Source organism: Macaca mulatta, chromosome 1, assembly GCF_049350105.2.
Source record: "Macaca mulatta isolate MMU2019108-1 chromosome 1, T2T-MMU8v2.0, whole genome shotgun sequence".
Taxonomy (NCBI): domain Eukaryota; kingdom Metazoa; phylum Chordata; class Mammalia; order Primates; family Cercopithecidae; genus Macaca; species Macaca mulatta.
The window spans coordinates 116,091,009-116,111,174 of NC_133406.1; the positions used below are offsets into that span (position 1 = coordinate 116,091,009).

The 20,166-nt window shown below is 48.7% G+C and overlaps 2 protein-coding genes and 2 long non-coding RNA genes across 31 annotated transcripts in view; 2 read left to right on the plus strand and 2 right to left on the minus strand.

Moving 5' to 3' along the window:
- The window catches only part of PRUNE1 (prune exopolyphosphatase 1), a 31,172-nt gene extending 23,576 nt beyond the window's left edge, over positions 1–7,596 (minus strand). For all 7 annotated transcript variants that reach the window (XM_028829239.2, XM_077947991.1, XM_015151871.3 and 4 more), the window contains exon 1: positions 7,386–7,596. Coding sequence is in view for 4 of the 7 variants with exons in the window: in XM_077947986.1 (XP_077804112.1) it covers positions 7,386–7,424 (39 nt within the window). In the remaining 3 variants the exon portion in view is untranslated. The remainder of the gene's footprint in view (positions 1–7,385) is intronic.
- Positions 3,596–4,994, plus strand: LOC144331477 (uncharacterized). Its single transcript, XR_013398545.1, has 2 exons — positions 3,596–3,664; positions 4,523–4,994. It is a non-coding gene; the product is annotated as an uncharacterized LOC144331477 (long non-coding RNA).
- A 67-nt stretch (positions 7,597–7,663) lies between the features above and the next one.
- Positions 7,664–19,128, plus strand: MINDY1 (MINDY lysine 48 deubiquitinase 1). 22 transcript variants are annotated; one of them, XM_077947935.1, is made up of 11 exons: positions 7,664–7,809; positions 9,267–9,753; positions 13,065–13,848; positions 14,232–14,289; positions 14,681–14,745; positions 15,365–15,523; positions 16,003–16,105; positions 16,447–16,589; positions 17,691–17,882; positions 18,185–18,340; positions 18,597–19,128. In XM_077947935.1, exons 3-11 carry the CDS (start codon positions 13,405–13,407, stop codon positions 18,675–18,677), a joined length of 1,401 nt encoding a protein of 466 aa, XP_077804061.1. In that variant the 5' UTR covers positions 7,664–7,809; positions 9,267–9,753; positions 13,065–13,404; the 3' UTR covers positions 18,678–19,128. The 22 variants fall into 22 exon arrangements, with proteins under 22 accessions (XP_077804061.1, XP_077804059.1, XP_077804065.1 ...); XM_077947933.1 differs by lacking the exon at positions 7,664–7,809 and having other exon boundaries at positions 9,254–9,753; positions 16,000–16,105; XM_077947939.1 differs by lacking the exon at positions 7,664–7,809 and having other exon boundaries at positions 9,254–9,753; positions 16,000–16,105; positions 18,212–18,340.
- LOC144331469 (uncharacterized) lies at positions 9,208–14,025 on the minus strand. The gene is made up of 2 exons (XR_013398537.1): positions 12,039–14,025; positions 9,208–10,563 (listed from the first exon to the last, which is right to left on the minus strand). It is a non-coding gene; the product is annotated as an uncharacterized LOC144331469 (long non-coding RNA).
- Positions 19,129–20,166: the final 1,038 nt, after the last annotated feature.

Here is a 20,166-nt window from a genome sequence, read left to right on the forward strand (position 1 = left end):
GCCTCAGACTCCCAAAGTGTTGGGATTACAGGTGTGAGCCACCGCACCCAGCCCTTTTTTTTTTTTTTTTCCTTTGAGATGGAGTCTCACTCTGTCGCCCAGGCTGGAGTGCAGTGGCGCAATCTGGGCTCACTGCAACCTCTGCCTCCTGGGTTCAAGTGATTCTCCCCCTTCAGCCTCCCGAGTAGCTGTAGTAGACTACAGGCGTGCGCCACCACATCCAGTTAATTTTTGTATTTTTATTTTTTATTTTTTATTTTTTTTTGAGACAGAGTCTGGCTCTGCCGCCCAGGCTGGAGTGCAGTGGCCGGATCTCAGCTCACTGCAAGCTCCGCCTCCCGGGTTCACGCCATTCTCCTGCCTCAGCCTCCCGAGTAGCTGGGACTACAGGCGCCCGCCACGTCGCCCGGCTAATTTTTTGTATTTTTTTAGTAGAGATGGGGTTTCACCGTGTCAGCCAGGATGGTCTCGATCTCCTGACCTCGTGATCCGCCCGTCTCGGCCTCCCAAAGTGCTGGGATTACAGGCTTGAGCCACCGCGCCCGGCCTAATTTTTGTATTTTTTAGTAGAGACAGGGTTTCACCATGTTGGCCAGGCTGGTCTTGAACTCAGGTGATCCGCCCACCTCATCTTCCCCAAGTGTTGGGATTACAAGCATGAGCATTTTTGCATTTTTTGTAGAGATGGGGTTTTACCATGTTGCCCATGCTGGTCTCGAACTCCTGGGCTCAAGTGACACAGCCACCTCAACCTCCCAAAATGATTGGATTACAGGCATGAGCCACCACGCCCAGCCGGATAATTCTTTTTTTTGTGGAGGCTGTCCTGTGCATTATAGGATATTTGGCAGGATCCCTAGCCTCTACCCACATGGATGCCAGTAGCACCCTAAGTCATGACAAACAAAAATGTCTCCAGACTTGCTGAATGTTCCCTGGGGAGCAAAACTGCCCCCAGTTGAGAACTACTGGGTTACAAGAAGGTGAAAAGCCATATACTCTGACTTCGTCGGTCAGGGAAGATTTGCTAGACACAAGAGTTTAGTGCCGGGCGCGGTGGCTCAAGCCTGTAATCCCAGCACTTTGGGAGGCCGAGACGGGCGGATCACGAGGTCAGGAGATCGAGACCATCCTGGCTAACACGGTGAAACCCCTTCTCTACTAAAAAAATACAAAAAAACTAGCCGGGCGAGGTGGCGGGCGCCTGTAGTCCCAGCTACTGAGGAGGCTGAGGCAGGAGAATGGCGTAAACCCGGGAGGCGGAGCTTGCAGTGAGCTGAGATCCGGCCACTGCACTCCAGCCTGGGCGACAGAGCGAGACTCCGTCTCAAAAAAAAAAAAAAAAAAAGAGTTTAGCAAAGTGGGAAGGTTCAGAGGAGTAACACATAGCAAAGAACAGTTATCAACTAATGTAACTTTAGGAAAAAAAGGGAATCTAGGGAAACCTAGAATCATCTTCCCTACACAGGCTATCACTCCTTCTCTTCCCCCACTGGAAAGCCACAGCTCAGAAAGGGCAAATTGAGAAGACTTCTGGTGGTATCAATTGCCCCCTCCAGTTACAAGATAGGTTTTTGTTTTTAAACCACCCTCTTCCCCATCTCCTACTCCCATCCCTGGAGAGAAATACAGAAGACAGAGGTTATCTGTCCGGGTTCGGCCCAAAGGGCCCCTAAGGAAGTTTCCCCTGAGGTCCTCCCCATGCCTGTTTCTCTAAGTCTACTTCAAGAGTGTGGAAGCAAAGGCCCATTCACACTGAACAGCACTGTGGTAGGGGCTTTACTTTTTTCCAAAGCAATAAGAGAATTCTACCCAATACCCCAGGTCCCATAGTAACTTCTCTGACTTGTAATTCCTCCTCCTGATACCAGAGACCTCTGTTTCCTGGAGACCAAGAACTGCCCAGATGGCTATGGACCAAAGTGACAGGAAAGCACTTGAGATAAGAGTCTGCAGAAATAACTTGCTCACTGAAGCAGTTAGGGGGAGCGAGTGTTCTCTAGAGAGGAAACTATATAAACATGAGGCATATGGCCGTGACTCTGGAGGAAAAACGTAAGAGCAGCGGAGAAAAGGCAGAGCAAGCAGGAGAGATCTACTGCTGGGTCCAAAGAGACGCTGGAGAACCTTTCCACACTCATTTACATCAGTGTTGCTTCACTGCAAGCAGCGGCTGAATCAGGCTTATTTAGATCCTCACCATGAAGAGAACGCTAAGCAGAAAAGCACAAAGTAGGGACCAAATATAACGGCATGGCTCTGAAGTCAGGAGAAACTATCTCCAGAGGAAGGTGAACAATGAACCCCTTGCACTCAGCCAAACCCAGACAGCAACCAGAAGGAATGAATACAAAAGGAATACTTTGGGACTTGCAGCAAATCTTGGAACTGGGGTGACCAAGGGAGGCAGCAGCATTCCTCTCCCCTGTCAACACCCACTGTCACCCCGGCCTGACTGGACTATTCACCACCCGCAAACCATGATGTGCACATTCCCAGCTCTGCCCTTTGCACTATTCGTTCTCTGTTTGAATGCAGAACTACTAATTGAAAAGATCACAGACTTTGGGGTTGAATCCCAGCTCTGCTTCTTACTTGTTGCAGGACTTTGGACCCTCGAAGCCTCATTTTCCTCATATAAAAATGAGAATAGGCCAGGTGTCGTGGTTCACACCTATAATCCCAGCACTTTGGGAGGTTGAGGTGGGCGGATCACCTCAGGTCAGGGGTTCGAGACCAGCCTGGCAAACATGGTGAAACTAAAACACACAAAAATTAGCCAGACGTGGTGGCAGGTGCCTGTAATCTCAGCTACTCCAGAGGCTGAGGCAGGGAGAATTGCTTGAACCCGGGAAGTGGAGGCTGCAGTGAGCTGAGATCACACCATTGCACTCTAGACTGGGTAACAGTGTGAGACTCCATCTCAAAAAAACAAACAAAAAATGAGAATAATATCGTAACCAATTTCATGACGTTGTTAGGAGGATTAAATGAGATACTACCATAAGTGCCTATGCTATAAATAGTAAAATGTGATCCTTCCCATCTTCTTTCTTTACTTCTCCCCATTGTTCAAGTCTACCTAATGTCTTTCTCTGTGAAGCCTTCCTGAACACCCAGTCCAGAGCAATCCTCTTCCTCTAAACCTCCAGCTTCTAGCACTTGTGGCTCTGAGACAGACCTTAACTTCTATCTTAAGGAGCTCCCTATCTTTTCATGGTCATGTATCCCTGATCCTTAACATGGCTTATGTGATGGGTGACTATATACTTTATTGTTCAAACTGGTACACTTATGAGAATGAAAAGGGGTGCTATTAATGATTACACAGGGGAAAACCAAGACTGCCCTGGGCAAACCGGGTGTGGGGCTGCCCAACTTATAAGACATCATTCTCTTCTTTATTTAGGAAAAAACATGTGTAACCCTTAATTCCAAGCCCATCCTCCACCAGCTGAAAGCACAAGCTAAACAACCTGTTTTCTGACCATCAGAGAAAGAGTTCAGGGAAAATACAGCTATACTTAGCAGCATGAGGAAATCTAAGCTGCCAATGGAAGAAATACCATCTGAGGGCCACAAGTAAATAAATACAAACTTTCTTTTCCTTTCTTTTTTTTTTTTTAAAGACCTACTAGTTGGCCAGGCGCGGTGGCTCACGCCTGTAATCCCAGCACTTTGGGAGGATGAGGCAGGCAGACCATGAAGTCAATTGATTGATACCGTCCTGGCCAACATGGTGAAACCCCGTTTCTACTAAAAATACAAAAATTAGTTGGGCATGGTGGCACATGCCTGTAGTCCCAGCTACTCGGGAGGCTGAGGCAGGAAAATCACTTGAACCTGGGAGGCAGAGGTTGCAGAGAGCTTCATGCAACTGCACTCCAGCCTGGCGACAGAGTGAGACTTCGTCTCAAAAAATATATATATTAAATGAAAATAAATAAATGAATAAACACTCACTAGTTGAAAAGACTCTCTTATCCTGAAATGTTCTTTGTGGCCTCAAGAGGAGGGGGCAGGGAGGGGGTTCTAGGCCTGGCAAAGTAAACCACTTCCCTTCTAAAGCTGAATATGGTATGATAACTACTCTTCAGAATAGTTAATGGGGGAGAAAAATAAACGAGACAGAAAGCCAGAAAGAGACAAACCCTCTCAGCAGAGAAAATAGGAACAATACTGATGCCAGGACTACAAATTTCTTTTTTTTTTTTCGAGACAGAGTCTTGCTCTGTCACCCAGGCTGGAGTGCAGTGGCAGGATCTCGGCTCACTGCAAGCTCCACCTCCCGGGTTCACAACATTCTCCTGCCTCAGCCTCCCGAGTAGCTGGGACTACAGATGCCCGCCACCTCACCCAGCTGGTTTTTTTTTTTATTATTCTTTAGTAGAGATGGGGTTTCACCGTGTTAGCCAGGACGGTCTCGATCTCCTGACCTTGTGATCCGCCCATCTAGGCCTCCCAAAGTGCTGGGATTACAGGCTTGAGCCACCACGCCCGGCCAGGACTACAAATTTCTAAGGAGAGCCAGCTTCTGATTCCTGCCTCATGCCTGAGAACTGCACACAGTACATTGTCCAAAGGCTCCAGGATGAACACCTAAAATGCAATGCAGCCCCAGCCTGAAGCAAAGATTTCTCCCCCCTAGAAGTGAAAGATGAGTCACCATAAATAGGACATTTGGTTAAATAAGATTTTTTTTTAATGGAACATCCTATTGTCTCTGTGGCAGAGGCTGTAGAAAATTTCTCTGGTATCAAATACTAAAAATACAGTAGCAACGGGAGACTTGGCTGGATTACCAGCTGTCTTTATTCTGTGCAAAGAAGAGCATTCATGATTTTCTGAAAGTTATAATTAAACTGTAGTTTAACAGGAACATTCAAACTTAAGAATGTATCTGTCTAAATCATCTCTCTCTCTTTACACAAGAAACTTAACAGGGTGTCCTCTGGAGAACTGGATGGAGAGGAGAGAAGAAAAATGATCTTTATCTTTTTCATTCCATATCCCTTTGGTATTTAAATTTATTCATAAAGTACACATTTACTACTTCTATAATTTAAAGCAATCTAGGCTGGATGTGGTGGCTCATGCCTGTAATCCCAGCACTTTGGGAGACCAAGGCAGGCAGATCACTTGAGGTCAGGAGTTCGAGACCAGCCTGGCCAACATGGTGAAACCCTGTCTCTACTAAAAATACAAAAATTATCCAGGCATGGTAGCGCAAGCTTGTAATCCCAGCTACTCAGGAGGCTGAGGCAGAAGAATCGCTTGAATTCAGGAAGTGGAGGTTGCAGTGAGCCAAGATTGCACCACTGTACTCCAGCCTGGGCGACAGTGAGAGTTCATCTCAAAAAAAAAAAAAAAAAAAAAAATTAAAGCAATCTAAATTGTTGGCATCTACCAGTATGTCTTGCCATCAGTTCACCTGTTAACCTTCCTAGAGTCTAATTTTCTCATTTCTCCAGGCCCTGGAGAGGCTATGTGATGATGAAAGCTCTAAGACACAATCTCAACTTTCACAAGTTCACAAGTTTGAAAGAAGAGCTAGATCTTGCTCCTTGGGGGATGAATGCAGGTAGAGAAAGGTCAGGATTCCAGCAATATTGGAAAAATCAAGTATTTTTCCAGCTTCATATTGCTGTAGAGAATATACTATTAGGGCTGGGTACAGTGGCTTACACCTATAATTCCAGCACTTTGGGAAGCCAAGCCAGAGGGATTGTTTGAGTCCAGGAGTTCGAGACCAGATTGGGCAGCATGGCGAGACCCTGTCTCTACAAAAATACAAAAAATTAGCCCTGCATGGTGGCACTGCCTATAGTCGCAGCTTTTTCGGGAGGCTGAGGTGGGAGGATCACTTGAGCCGGGGGGAGGATCACTTGAGCCGGGGAGGTGATCACACCATTGCACTCCAGCCAGGGCAACAGAGTGAGACCCTGGCTCAAAATAAATAAACAAATACAAAATAAAAATAGAGAATATACTGCTAACCTGGGGGTGGGGGGAGGCTCTGGAGGATATATGTTGGAGAATAGATGCATGCAAAGAAATACTATTTAGTGAGGTTTCAGGTCCAAGGGCACTTTACCACTTGGTGGAAGAGACCAGTCATTTGGGTTACTGGGGGGGGGGAATCCAACTGTTTAGCACTTAGAATGGTGCCCCCAAAACTCTACATTAGTCCTGTGGTGGAATCAGACGTAACAAAAAGGGATTGGTTCCAAATGGCCTTATGCATTGAAATAACTCCCCAAATTTGTTTTTCACAAGGAAAATGTCTATGTAATTGGTGTTAAAATGGACCTTCTCCCCAATTCAATATGAAGACAATTCATTTATTCCAGCAGCTGAGTCTGCAGCAGGAATTAAGTGACTTTCAGGATTTGTTAAAGAACAGAATCTGTCCCCCAGGGGAATTTGTTGAGTTTCCGATATCTAAAAAGGAAAGCTCAGCAAGCCATCTGTCTAGGTTTCTTCAGGGCAATATAACTCAAAGTAGAGGGGCCGGGTGACCTCCTGGAGTCTGTCTCTGGTTAGCTTTTTGCTGCTAACTGGGGATAACAGCCTAATGCCTCATGACGGCTCAGCATGGCTGGGTGAGTCCAACTGGCTCAGAGAGCACCAAAAATAAGCCACAAAGCATTCAGTAGTCATATTTATGGTTTTGATTCTAAACACACTTTGTGCTTATCCCTTCCAAGTGGAGAATTTTTATGTAATGTGTGTGCGTTAAGGCCAAAGGAGAAACCTGGAGGCAAAGGAATGCTGGTTGTGGGTCAACAAATATGCCTGATGGATTATGTATGCTTGGTTTAAAAACACTGACTTAAAGTAAAATACCGTGACTACTTCTAACTTAGAAATGAGTTCAGCCCGCCAGACAGAAACCGCCATTCAGAGGAAATAAAGCCGTGAGCACCGGTTCCCTCCACACCCGCGAGGTTCACCTGGAGGCCAGTGGGCCAAGCGAGGCCTTGGAAGCGGAGAACTCAAAGAGGGGCGGGGAGAAAAGAATAAACACACCTCGCGGGGCTCGGCTGGCGGTCGCACAGTCCTGGTCCTTTTGACGGAACTGACCGAGATGACAGCAAGCAGAGGCTCAAATGCAGGATTCAGACCCAAGACTTCTCCCAGCTCTCGGGCGGACCCCAAAGGCGGGGAGCCAAAAACCGGGAGACTAAGCAAGCAGCATTCTCACGCTCCTAAGCTGGCTTCTCGCTCCTCGCTCCTCATGCCCCAAACCTGATCAGGCCCCAACCCCCCTCCCCACAACTCAGTGTTCCCTCCACACGGACCGTCGAGGCTCCCCAGATCCCACGTCTTCGTCCTTCCTGGACCCCGTGCTCCATTCCTTACAGTCACATACAGGGATCGGTTACCTGTAGAGCAGCTCGACAATCCTGAAGGTAGTCCTCCATGATGAAGCCCAAAGTACGCCGTCGCCCCTGGTCGAGGAGAGGTGCCCGTGGTCGAGGAGAGGTTTCCCCGGCGAATGCACCCCGCCCGGGACTCAGGGGCTAGAGGCCAGAGTCAGGAGGCGGGACTCGAACCCGCCACACGGCTAATCGGCCTCCGACCCCGGGAGGAAGTGCGTAACCGGGTGCTCCCGAGCTTGGCGTCGCCCCTCCCCCAGCGGCGGAGGCGGGGCTCTACGCCCAGAGGCTCCTGGGACGTCTTTCCGGAGAGGCCAAGTGGGTGTGGCGTGGGGCGACGTGGGAAACGTAGTCCTGCGGCTCCGCAATGTCCCTAGCTACCGAGGGAAGGAGCGTTTTCTGAGGGATCCGTTGTTTGGTAAACAAATGTGTATGTGTCACAGTAACCCATTATTGTGGCATCTGAACTTTCCCTCTCAGATCAGGCTAAGTATAACATCTTTCCATATATCACACCGAGCATCCGGTTGACATTTTAAATGACACTTGGCAAAACAGATCTTCTTTCCCGAAATTCTGCCTTTTACCAAACTGATTCAATCTCAACCAGTTTTGTGGTTGTTCATGTTAGGAGAACATTAGAATAATCTTTGACCCCTCTTGTTTACCTAACACCTACAGTCTCCTGCCAACTCCTGCTGCTTCTCCCTTTGCAACTCTGTAGCCTGTTTTTTTCCTACAGCCTCCGCAAATATCTTCTCCTTCCTTTCTTGGACGGTTGTAACCTTGACTTTTTGCTCTCTGCCACCCTAATTGTTCCAACTGCTCTTTCAGCCTTTAGAGTTGCTTGAAGTTTCATCCTGTGGCGGCCCTGTACATAGAGTTTTAGGGAACCCTTCAGAATGTAGAGTTAGGTTCCAGCCTCCCTTAACTGCCACTTTGCAGCCGCAGGGTAGTGCAAGTACTGTAAATAAATGGACACTCATCATCAAAAATTCCCTCATTTATTTATCTATCGCTTTATTTCCTACCATCAGCCTCACACCAGCTTTTCCTGCTTCCCCAGCTGTAAATCGAGAGGAGGTGACTGATGAGAGGCCTGTGGTGGAACCACGATCCAGAGCACAGGGGTGTTGGATCGCCTGCCTGCTCTGCCAGTTTTTTCTTCTTCCTCTTCTTCTTCAGACGGAGTCTTGCTCTGTCATCAGGCTGGAGTGCAGTGGCAGGATGTTGGCTCACTGCAACCTCTGCCTCCCGGGTTCAAGTGATTCTCCTGCCTCAGCCTCCCGAGTAGCTGGGGCTACAGGTGCGTGCCACCACGCCCTGCTAATTTTTGTATTTTTAGTAGAGATGGGGTTTCACTATGTTGGCCAGGTTGGTCTTAATCTCTTGACCTCGTGATTTGCCCGCCTCAGCTTCCCAAAGTGCTGGGATTACAGGCGTCAGCCATCGCGCCCAGAGCCTGGGGCTTCTTCCACACCCTCTGCACTCTACCAGGTGCACAACCCAACCAGTTTCATTTCTAGACTTAAAAATGATACAGCAAGGACTTGGAAAGGACCTCTATGGAGGGATCCAGAGGGAAAAGAGCTGGGTTTGTTTGTTTGTTTTTAACATTAACTGAGTAATATATGCAAATATCGTGCTCTTTGGTCCTGCTTCTGTGGATCGAGAGCAAAGGACTGCCATACCCAGAGAGACAGCCCAGATCCAACAAGCTGCTTCTGTCCAGCCCTGCTCCTCCCCACTCAGCAAGGGCACTTGCTCTTCCCTATTCTCACCAGAGAGGCACAAGCGCTCCGTCCCTTCCAGAGGCAGGCGGAGGGAAGAGAAAGGGTCTGTTGTTTTTCTCTCCTGTTTCTTGCTCCCTCTCTGCTGATCACAAAGCTGCTGACCGGGTCAGAAAGCCCTGATGGAAATCCACCAGCGCTGGGCAGGCCCCTCCTCCTCCAGGGAGCTTGTCCTTGCCTAATTTTTCTTCGTCCCGATGAGAACAAAAAAGAGAGAGAGAGAAGAAAAGAAAAACCACAAACTTCCTTTGAAAACCAGCTTGTAGTCAGGGCCTGGAGCGCATGCCCCAGACTCGGCGACTCAGGAATCCTGAAGACTCTCTGAGTGACCTGGAGCACCTGGGCTCCGCCCCTGCCTGCCTTCACCCTCTCCAGTGCCCCCAGTACTGGGCGTGAGTCCGGAAGTGGCCACAACCAAGCCTGTACCGTCGCTCGCAAAGCTGTGTAAACCTGTATAAGCTCAGGCGTTGACAGCTGGAAGGCAGCTGGCACTGGCAGACCCCCTCATTGCACCTATCTTCCCCATCGCATTGCCACAGCTGAACCCTCCTTCTCAATCTTGGAACAGCACCCACTTCTTTAAGGTAAAAACTTTATTTTAATAATAATCTTCACTTCTTCTCCCACCCCTCTCCATTTCCTCTCCAGCTCTGGGGAGCTGACACCTGCTGTCCTTCCACCTTTGGTCTACAAGTCTGGATTGTTAGAGGAGCTAAGTCAGGAGAGATATGTAAAGGGGATGCTGCTTGGTCCTCCTCCTTTTAATGAAAGCACGAAACCCTCCCCCTCTCCTTATGAGCAAGTAGACAGGGCACTGTGGCCATGGTTGACATATTCTGAGATGAAAATCTAAACTATTGATTGCATGAAGACGTAGGTCAGACTGAGAAAGAGATTGGTGTGGGACAGTAAGGGAATTGTTCCTACGGAGAGGAAGAGTGTCTTCTTGAAGTTACATACCTGTTTTACATGCTTCTTCCAACTTTTGACTCTGTACTGCCATTGATTAGGGAGGAGCCAGGGTTATTTTAATTCCCTCACCCACCACCATAATTCCAGCTGGAGAAGAAGTGTAGGACTTGAGGAGCTGAGAAAGAGGAGGAGGAGAATGAAACTTTGATTTGTCTGACTATCCTCTCTCTCATTCTTTCCTACTCTGAGATACTCCATGCCCTCCCCAGCAGGATTGGACCTCGTAGAGTAGAAACCTTCCATTACATTTCCTGCCCCTGCCTCTTAAGACTTAGCCCATTTAGCTCTGCCCAGTTCCTCTGAGACCCCACTCCCTCAGGTGTTCCTGGGTTCCTTTGGCTCACCTCTCCAGCCAGCTAGCTGCCCAACCCCACTTCATCATTGATCATTTCTGGCACTGGACAGAAAATATAAAAACAAGCCTGCTTTTCTTTTTTCTTTTTTTTTTTTTTTTCTGAGACAGAGTCTAACTCTTGTCACGCAGGCTGGAGTGCAGTGGCACAATGTTGGCTTACTGCCATCTCCACCTCCGGGGTTCAAGCAATTCTCCTGTCTCAGCCTCCTGAGTAGCTGGGATTACAGGCACCCGCCACCACGCCTGGCTAATTTTTGTAGTTTTAGTGGAGACGGGGTTTCACCATGTTAGCCAGGCTGGTCTTGAACTCCTGACCTCAGGTGATCCACCCGCCTTGGCCTCCCAAAGTGCTGGGATACAGGTGTGAGCCACTGTGCCCAGCCGAGGGCTGCTTTTCTTCAAGCTTTTTTACTTTTCCAGGCTCTGGCATCTGCTTTGAGGTTCACCCTAAGTGTCATTTAAGGGGAGAAGAAAAGGAGAGAGAGAAAGAGAGAGAAAAAAAGTGTAAGGCCTGCAGGCAGTTTTTGCTACTCTGATTCTAAATTAACAACAAGTAAATGATATGCAGCTAGCATAAACATACGTGAATCAAGAGGATAATCAATTTGAGTGACTAGGCTTATTCTATTTCAGTAACTTTAATGTTCCTCAACCTCATCTCCCAGGCCTTCTCCTAGCCCCAAATTCATGTAGGTTTACAAGAAGGAAGCAGTCTCAGGTTGGGAGGAGGATGGGGAAAAGACAAGATTTCTAACTAGTTTAATTTATTTTATTTTGTTTTATTTTATTTTTGAGATGGAGTTTCGCTCTGTCGTCCAGGCTGTAGTGCAGTGTCACAATCTCAGCTCACTGCAACCTCCGCCTCCTGGGTTCAAGCAATTCTCCCATCTAAGCCTCCTGAGCAGCTGGGACACAGGCACGCGCCAACACACCTGGCTAATTTTTGTATTTTCAATACAGAGAGGGTTTCGCCATGTTGGCCAGGATGGTCTCGATCTCCTGATCTCAAGTAATTTGCCCGCCTCAGCCTCCCAAAATGCTGGGATTACAGGTGTGAGCCACCGTGCCTGGTCCCTAACTAGTTTAATTTCTCCCTGTTTCTCTCCTTGATAAAGAGTGGGAGGGGAACAAGGAGATTAAAGGGAGATGTTTTCCAAAGGGCAGGATTTGTGGTTTTTTATTATTTATACCCACAGCATTAGTTAAATGTCTATCTGTACTTGCCTCAGTGTGCCTCTAGTGCTGATAGAGAGCAGGTTAAACAGGTCCAGTGTTCACATCTAAAACGACCTGGATAGGATTGGGTGTGGTGGCTCATGCCTGTAATCCCAGCACTTTGGGAGGCCGAGGTGGGAGGATCACCTGAGGTCAGAAGTTTGAGACCAACCTGGCGAACATGGAGAAAACCCGTCTCTACTAAAAAATACAAAATTAGCCGGACATGGTGGTGCATGCCTGTAATCCCAGCTACTCGGGAGGCTGAGGCAGGAGAATCACTTGCACCCAGGAGGCAGAGGTTGCGGTGAGCTGAGATTGCGCCACTGCACTCCAGCCTGGGCAACAAGAGCAAAACTCCGTCTCAAAAAAATAAAGATAAATAAATAAAACCACTTGGATGGGAATAGACATAAAACTTCAGGTAGGTGAATGTAGAGGGAGTATTGTTAAGTAAATTAATAATCAGCATTTTCATATTTCATAGAAATAGCAGGCAAGAGAGTATCTCTGGGTTTAGGCAGTTTCTGGAAGAAAAAAAAAATGAACTGAGGAAAAGTTGCTGTCTCAACTCTAGCTGTCAAGAGATGCTTACTGGGTCCAGGCACCGTGGCTCATGCCTATAATCCCAGTCCTTTGACAGGCTGAGGAGGGCGGATTACTTGGGGCCCCAGGAGTTGAGACCAGCCTGGGCAACAAAGCAAGACCCTGTCTCAATTTAATTAAAATAAATTTGAATATCTTTATTAATTTTTTTTTAAAGAGAAGCTTACTGGAAGAACTTGTGGGGAGTGCTTTTTGTGCCCCTAATCTGAAGTCACTTATTAAAACCAGTCTCTGATTCCAGTCACCCCCCTACCTACATTTCCCCTCCCAGCTTACAGGAAACCCCTCCCAAGGCCTTTATACTGTGGTCTCGTATTGCGTATGGTTCGGAAGAGCCCTTTGAGGAGGAAGACTTCCCCTTCCTCACCAGCATTTCGCCTTTAGGGGCATGACACTGACTCTGTGCCTCCTCCATTCTTCACCCCAAGCACTATGTGACTGTTAATCTTTTTATCCTTGGGTGAGGCAGAGAGAAGGTATCCCTAAAAATACAAGCAGCCTGTGTATGCTTAGTATGTTGTGTGAAGGGGCAGGGTGTGGGGTAGGGCAGAGGAATTATCCCTGTGAGGGAATATGGCTATGAGGCGGTTACTGATGTGATGCCTATTAGAGTAAGCTAAAGATCATCATATTAATAACCATTAGCGTAGATTTAACATTTCTTTCTCCACCTCTTTTCCTTCTTTCTCCTTTGTGCTCTCCCTTTCTCTCTGTCTTTTCTTCCTTCCCTGTCACGATCTGTTTCAGGGAAGCTGACTCCACCCATGTCTTCAATCCCACCAGTCTTCCTTCCGCCCTGTGCCCTCTTGGTCTCATCTGGTCACAGCAAGTTAGAGGTGGAAAGAGCTTAGCACAGGACCCTTCTGTTTACACATATACTGCCCCTAGCCAGGAGTGACTGCACAAACACTAACCAGCCTTCTACACTACATTCCTTTTCCAAGACTTATCTGGGTTAGTTTGCTTTCCAGCCCACTGATTTTCTTCTTATTGAACAGGTCCCTCTTTTGCATCCCAAGCCTGGCTTAGGCAAGTCCCTGAGGTCAGTAAACACCTTCAGTGCCCCTCAGCTGAGTCCCTTTTGACTATGGAACACCATCAGCCTGAGGATCCGACCCCTGGTAAGGCCGGGACTGCAGAAGCAGCCATCCCTGAAAACCATGAGCTTCTGGCAGGCCCACATGAGCACCCTCAGAACGCAGATGCAAGAGATGCTGATGGGGAGGCTGGAGAACGGGGCCAAGCTTTGCTGCGTGGCCAGTGTGGGGACAACCTTGAGTCCCCTCTGCCTGAAGCTAGCTCAGCTCCACTGGGGCCAACCCTTGGGACACTGCCTGAAGTAGAGACAATGAGGGCATGCTCCATGCCCCAGGAGCTTCCTCAGTCCCCCAGGACCCGACAGCCTGAGCCAGATTTCTACTGTGTCAAGTGGATCCCTTGGAAAGGAGAACGGACACCTATCATCACCCAGAGCAGTAATGGCCCTTGCCCTCTCCTTGCCATCATGAATATCCTCTTTCTTCAGTGGAAGGTAAGAGAACACCCAATTAGGGGTGCAAAAAATATCAGGGAGTACTCTTCCCTGACCTACTTCCTTGATCATCCTGATATTCTCAAACCAGTCAAAACTTTTCAGATTATTCTCCATATTTCTCCAACTTGAGCAAATGAGATAAGATGTTCCTAAAAACAAAGAAAAAAAGAAAAAGAGGAAGATCTGTCCTACCCCTGTATCTCCTACTCCCTAGCAAATGCACATGCCTTGCAAGATTTCACATTCATTCCCTTGTGCCAGTTGCAAGCCTTTTTTCCTACCCCACCCTACTACTGGAGCTCCCCCTTGCCTTTCCATGGGTTCTTCCTTTAGTGCTCTTTGGGGGAAAGCACACACGTGATCACCCCTTCTGCCTCCAGGTGAAGCTCCCCCTGCAGAAGGAAGTGATCACATCGGATGAGCTCATGGCCCATCTTGGTGAGTGACTGGGCCTTGAAGAGGAATTACCCAAAGGGTTCCAGAGCTCTCCATTCAGCCAGAAATCCAGACTATTCAGGGATCTCCATTTGGGGGTTCTGGTATGGCAGGGAGGGTAAGGGTCTATGGGGCTTCTCTGCAAGGCTGGATAATGAAAAGCAAAGGTGTCAGGAGTCCTGGGTTGTAACACCAATTCTGCCCTTAGCTTTGTTATCTGACCCTGGGTGGGCCCTTCACCTTTATGAGCCTGTTGCTTCCTTTGAGAAACGAAGAGTCCGGATTAGACTCTAAGTCTTTTCCAGCTCTGAAAATCTGTGTTCTGTGACATTACCCGAGGAAACGTAGCTTTTGAGGCAATTGGTGGGGTAAGCTAAGAGGTCCTGTCTTGTAGGAAACTGCCTCCTGTCCATCAAGCCCCAGGAGAAGTCAGAGGGACTTCAGCTGAATTTTCAGCAGGTAAGGCAGAAGGCCTGCAGGCATAGGGGTTTGCAGGTTTGTAAGGGGACATCTTGAAATACTAAGAGAAGCTTTTGTTGTTCTTCAGAGGTTTCCTTGAACCATGATTTTATTCTGCAGGAGTCAAAGGAGAGTTTATCTTTGTCCTAGAAAATATGTTCATTGGCCGAGTGCTCACACCTGTAATCCCAGCACTTTGAGAGGCCAAAGCGTGAGGATCACTTGAGGCCAGGAGTTCGAGGCCAGCCTGGGCAACATAATAATACCCCTGTCTCTACAAAAAAAAAATTTTTTTTCAAGAATTAGCCAGGTATGGCGGTGCGTGCCCGTAGTCCCAGCTACTCAGGAGGCTGAGGTGGGAGGGTCACTTGAAACCAAGAGTTTGAGGCTGTAGTGAGCTAGGATCACACCACTGCACTCCAGCCTGGATGAAAGAATGAGACTTAAACTCTAAAAGAAAAACAGTGTTCATAGAGAAGGGTTGAGGCAAGGGAGAAATGGAGTGGCTTGTAAGAGAATCACGAAAGAAAAGCAACAAGGTTAATTTTTAATTTCTGGAGGTGGAAGTGGAGTGTGGGAGAAAAGGCTAGAATGTCCATCATCTTTTTTCTACCCCCAGAATGTGGATGATGCAATAACAGTGCTGCCTAAACTGGCCACAGGTCTGGATGTCAATGTGCGATTCACAGGCGTCTCTGATTTTGAGTATACACCTGAATGCAGTGTCTTTGACCTACTAGGCATACCTCTGTACCATGGCTGGCTTGTTGATCCACAGGTGAGGGTGGGAGGGCCCACTGGGACCTTATCCAGCTTAAGCTGACATGAGAGAGGCAAATTTTTGTGGGGTAGAGGTTAGGGAGTTAGGGGTTAGAATGGCTTGGGAGGGAAATAGGGTTTGGAGACTGGACCCAGTACAGAAGTCCTTGAATTTTAACCAATTTTGGGGATAACATGCAAATACAAGCAAACTACATGCAAATAGGTCAGTTCTTTAGACATCAAAAATTCAGGAACCAGATGGGTTTGGTGGCACATGCCTGTATTCCCAGCTACTTGGGAGGAGTTCGGGGCCAGTCTGAGCAACATAGCAATCCTATGATGAATGGTTCCTGAAATTTTTTTTTTTTTTTTGAGAGACGAAAAAAAACCAGTGTTTAGGAACCATTCATCATAGGGTTGTAGACCTTGTGAGCTTTGTTCATTTCCTTCCTTAAAAAAAAAAATCCCAATTTTTTTGGTATACTACTCAAGCAGAGTCCTGAGGCTGTGCGTGCAGTTGGGAAACTGAGTTACAACCAGCTGGTGGAGAAGATCATCACCTGCAAACACTCCAGTGACACCAACCTCGTGACGGAAGGTGACATTCCTTCTCATGAATAGTATGTGGAGGGAATGATGGCTACTTAGGCTTATTTTTTTATTGTGTGTCATCTCCCACCACATCCCACTAGGTATAAGCTTCACAAGAAGGAGCTTGGGGAATTTCTGTTTAGTTCATTGGGGTATCCCCAGTGCCTGGCATGAGGTAGCTGCTCTGTAAGTATTTGTTAAGTGAATGAATACAGCCAGGTTTCAAGAAAGGGACGTCAGAAGGTGGGACTGACCCCCGGGGCTTTTGACAGGGGCTCTCTGGATGGTCCTTCCTGTTGTGGACCTTGAATTCAAGCCAAGTTTCCCTCAACTTGTCCCCTCTGGCAGGCCTGATTGCAGAGCAGTTCCTGGAGACCACCGCGGCCCAGCTGACCTACCACGGACTGTGTGAGCTGACAGCAGCTGCTAAGGAGGATGAACTTAGCGTATTTTTCCGAAACAACCACTTTAGCACCATGACTAAGCATAAGGTAATGCGGGTTTGAGGGCGGCGGGATGCGGTGCTGTCATTTCCTGGTGTCTTTTTCTCATGGGTCCAGCTGGGATCAGCTAGATTAAGCCGTGGTAGCAAGTGACCCGTCAAATCCCTGTGGTTTACCACAACAAAGGTTCATTTCCCGCTCCTGGTGCATGTCCACTGTGAACTGGCTATGGTTCTGTCCCATACCATTTTCACTCTGGGACCCAGCTGACAAAAGATCCTTTATCTGGAATATATGCGGGAACACAGAGAGGGGGGCACTGTGCATTCATGCTTAGAGCTTCTGTTTGGAAATGACACATGTCATTTCTGCTCACATCTTCTGGCCAGAGCAAGCCATAAGGGATAAGCCTGCCGTCGATGGTACAGGAAAGTCCGATCCTCCCCTAGGAGGGGGCAGTGGAATTTTTGAACAATGCTGGTCTTCAAAAGTTAGAAACTGCCAAAGTTCTCTAGGATTTGAGCAGCAGAGGGGGGGGTCTCTGGTTCTCAAAGGATTTATCCTAAGAGCCATCAGGCAAGCCCAGAGAACAACAGAAAATGGGGGGAGCAGAGTCTTGTGTGGCATCTCAGCCCCAACGACTGCATGCCATGCTTGGCCAGAATGACCACCGTGCTCACACCCAACTGGACATACACTCAGACATCCCTTTCTTCCCCCCAAGGCCACACATATTTATAAAAAGTCCACATGCTGAGGGGCTGGGTGCGGTGGCTCATGCCTGTAATCCCAGCACTTTGGGAGGCCGAGGAGGGCGGATCACGAGGTCAGGAGGTCGAGACCATCCTCCCTAACATGGTAAAACCCCATCTCTACTAAAAAAATACAAAAAATTAGCCAGGCATGGTAGTGGGTGCCTGTAGTCCCAGCTACTCGGGAGGCTGAGACAGGAGAATGGCGTGAACCCGGGAGGCAGAGCTTGCAGTGAGCGGAGATCACACCACTGCACTCCAGCCTGGGTGATAGAGCGAGACTCTGTCTCAAAAAAAAAAAAAAAAAAAAGGTCCACATGCTCATACCGAGATTTCTGGCAGTGAACTGCCTCTGTATCACCTGTCCCCCCAGTGAGCTCTGTTCTTTTCTTTGTAGAGTCACTTATACCTACTGGTCACTGACCAGGGCTTTCTACACGAGGAGCAAGTCGTATGGGAGAGCCTGCACAATGTGGATGGAGACAGCTGCTTTTGTGACTCCGACTTTCACCTGAGTCATTCCCTGGGCAAGGGGCCTGGAGCAGAAGGTGGGAGTGGCTCCCCAGAAAAGCAGCTGCAGGTAGACCAGGTGTGTAGGGCACTTAGGAAAAGTGCAGAGAGCACATGTGCCTCAGGGAGCTTTTTGCCACATACATTTTAACCGCTAGAGGCCATGTGAATCCATGCCTCTTTCTCTGGGTTACCTCAGATCGTCTCCTCACTTGGTGTGTATTCTCTGGCACCACAGATAATGCATTTGGCTGTGTGTGCTGCTCCGTAGGGAGAAAGAGCTAGAGAATTTGAGGGATGCGGAAAAACTGATTTGGAAACCTCGCCTGAATAGCCACAGCTCTGGGCCTCAGCCCACTGTACAACTCTTGTTCTCCCCAGGACTACCTGGTTGCTCTGTCCCTGCAGCAGCAGCAGCCACAAGGCGCGCTGGGGCTCACCGACTTGGAGCTGGCCCAGCAGCTTCAGCAAGAGGAGTATCAACAGCAGCAGGCAGTGCAGCCAGTGTGGACGCGGACACGGGCCCTGTCACCGCAGGTGGGCTGCTGCCCGGGCGCCCACACTCCCGGTTTCCACCTCATGCTTTGCCGGGTCCAGAACACCTATTATTCCTGCACTGGTCTCTTCAAGGTTTCTTCTCTCAGGGCCCTTCCCCTGCCTGTCCCTCTCCCCTGGAGTCCCTTCCTATCTTCCTCTCCCTACTCCCTGTCCCAATCCTGACACCCCTCCTTCTAGAATCTCTTCTTGTGCGCTTCCAAGGAAGTTCAGTGACCGATTGTTAAATTCGATACAGGGGAGAGGAGCCACATCTGGACGCCCAGCTGGGGAGCGTCGGCAGAGGCCGAAGCACGAGTCAGACTGCATTCTGCTGTAGCTCTGCCCCAGTGCCAGGCTGGCCTGCCCCTTCCAGAGGCTATGGCTAGTTGGCTTGCTCCCCTGCCTCCATCCCTGAGATGTGCTGGATAACTTATTTATGGACTGTTGGGGATCAGAGCAGGCGACAAATGCCAGGGTCAGACTTGGTAATGTCCTTGACCTCACGTGCTGCTGCCTTCTCTGCCTCCCACCCAGGACAACATTAGGATTGGTGGGTTTCTGGTTCTCAACTTCCAGCCCCTGAATAGTCACACGTATATACAGACTAAGGCTCTGGGGTGAGGTCCTTATCTGGAATGCATCTCTCCTGCTTCCCATCCCTGCTGCCTGGATGCTCCTGATCACCTAGGCAGGCCTGTCTCCAGTTGTTTCAGAGCTTAATTTGGGTTTCTATCTCTGTTATTTGTAATGCCTTCGTGGGGTTTGGAAATAAAACTTCTGGCCTGGCACGGTGGCTCACGCCTGTAATCTCAACAGTTTGAGAGACTGAGGCGGGCGGATCACCTGAGGTTAGGAGTTTGAGACCAGCCTGCCCAAAAAGGTGAAACCCCATCTCTACTAAAAATACAAAAAATTAGCTCAGCGTGGTGGTGGGTGCCTGTAATCCCAGCTACTTGGGAGGCTGAGGCAGGAGAATCACTTGAACCTGGGAGGCGAAAGTTGTGGTGAGCCAAGATCGCACCACTGCACTCCAGCCTGGGCGACGAGCAAAACTCTGTCTAAAAAAAAAAAAAAAAAGAAAGGAAAAGAAAAAAACCTTCTTTCCTGAGATCTGTTGCTTGCCTTAGCCTGAAGCAATGGGGTTAAGTATTTGACCCAATTGAAGAATGCAAAAAGCGGGAGGTGGGTCAGAGGCAGGAAGGTGGTTACCTGTCTTGTCTTCTCCCCTCCCCTCCCCTCCCCTCCCCTCCCCTCCCCTCCCCCGTCCCCTCCCCTCCCCTCCCCTCCCCTCCCCTCCCCTCCCCTCCCCTCTCCTTCTTTTGAGATGGAGTCTCTGTTGCCCAGGCTGGAGTGCAGTGGTGCAATCTCAGCTCACTGCAACCTCCACTTCCCGGATTCAAGCAATTCTCCTGCCTCAGCCTCCTGAGCAGCTGGGACTACAGGCATGCCCCACTGTGCCGGCTAATTTTTGTATTTTTAGTAGAGACAGGGTTTTGCTGTGTTGGTCAGGCTGGTCTTGAATTCCTGACCTCAGGTGATCCGCCTGCCTTGGCCTCCCAAAGTGCTGGGATTACATGCGTGAGCCACTGCGCCCAGCTACCTGTCGTTTCTAATATAGCCAGCAGGGGGAACCAAAGCCTGACTGTTTTTGTTTCTGTTTTTGTTTTTGTTTTCTATGGGAAATAGTGCTCTCATGGGAGATGGGTTTCCAAATCTCTGGTTGGACACATGCATTTGAGGGTTGTACTCTCCACTAACCCAAGAATTCCCAGCTGGGAAGGGTAGTTTGACCCTCCGCTTGCTTCCCAGTTCATACAGATGGTCCT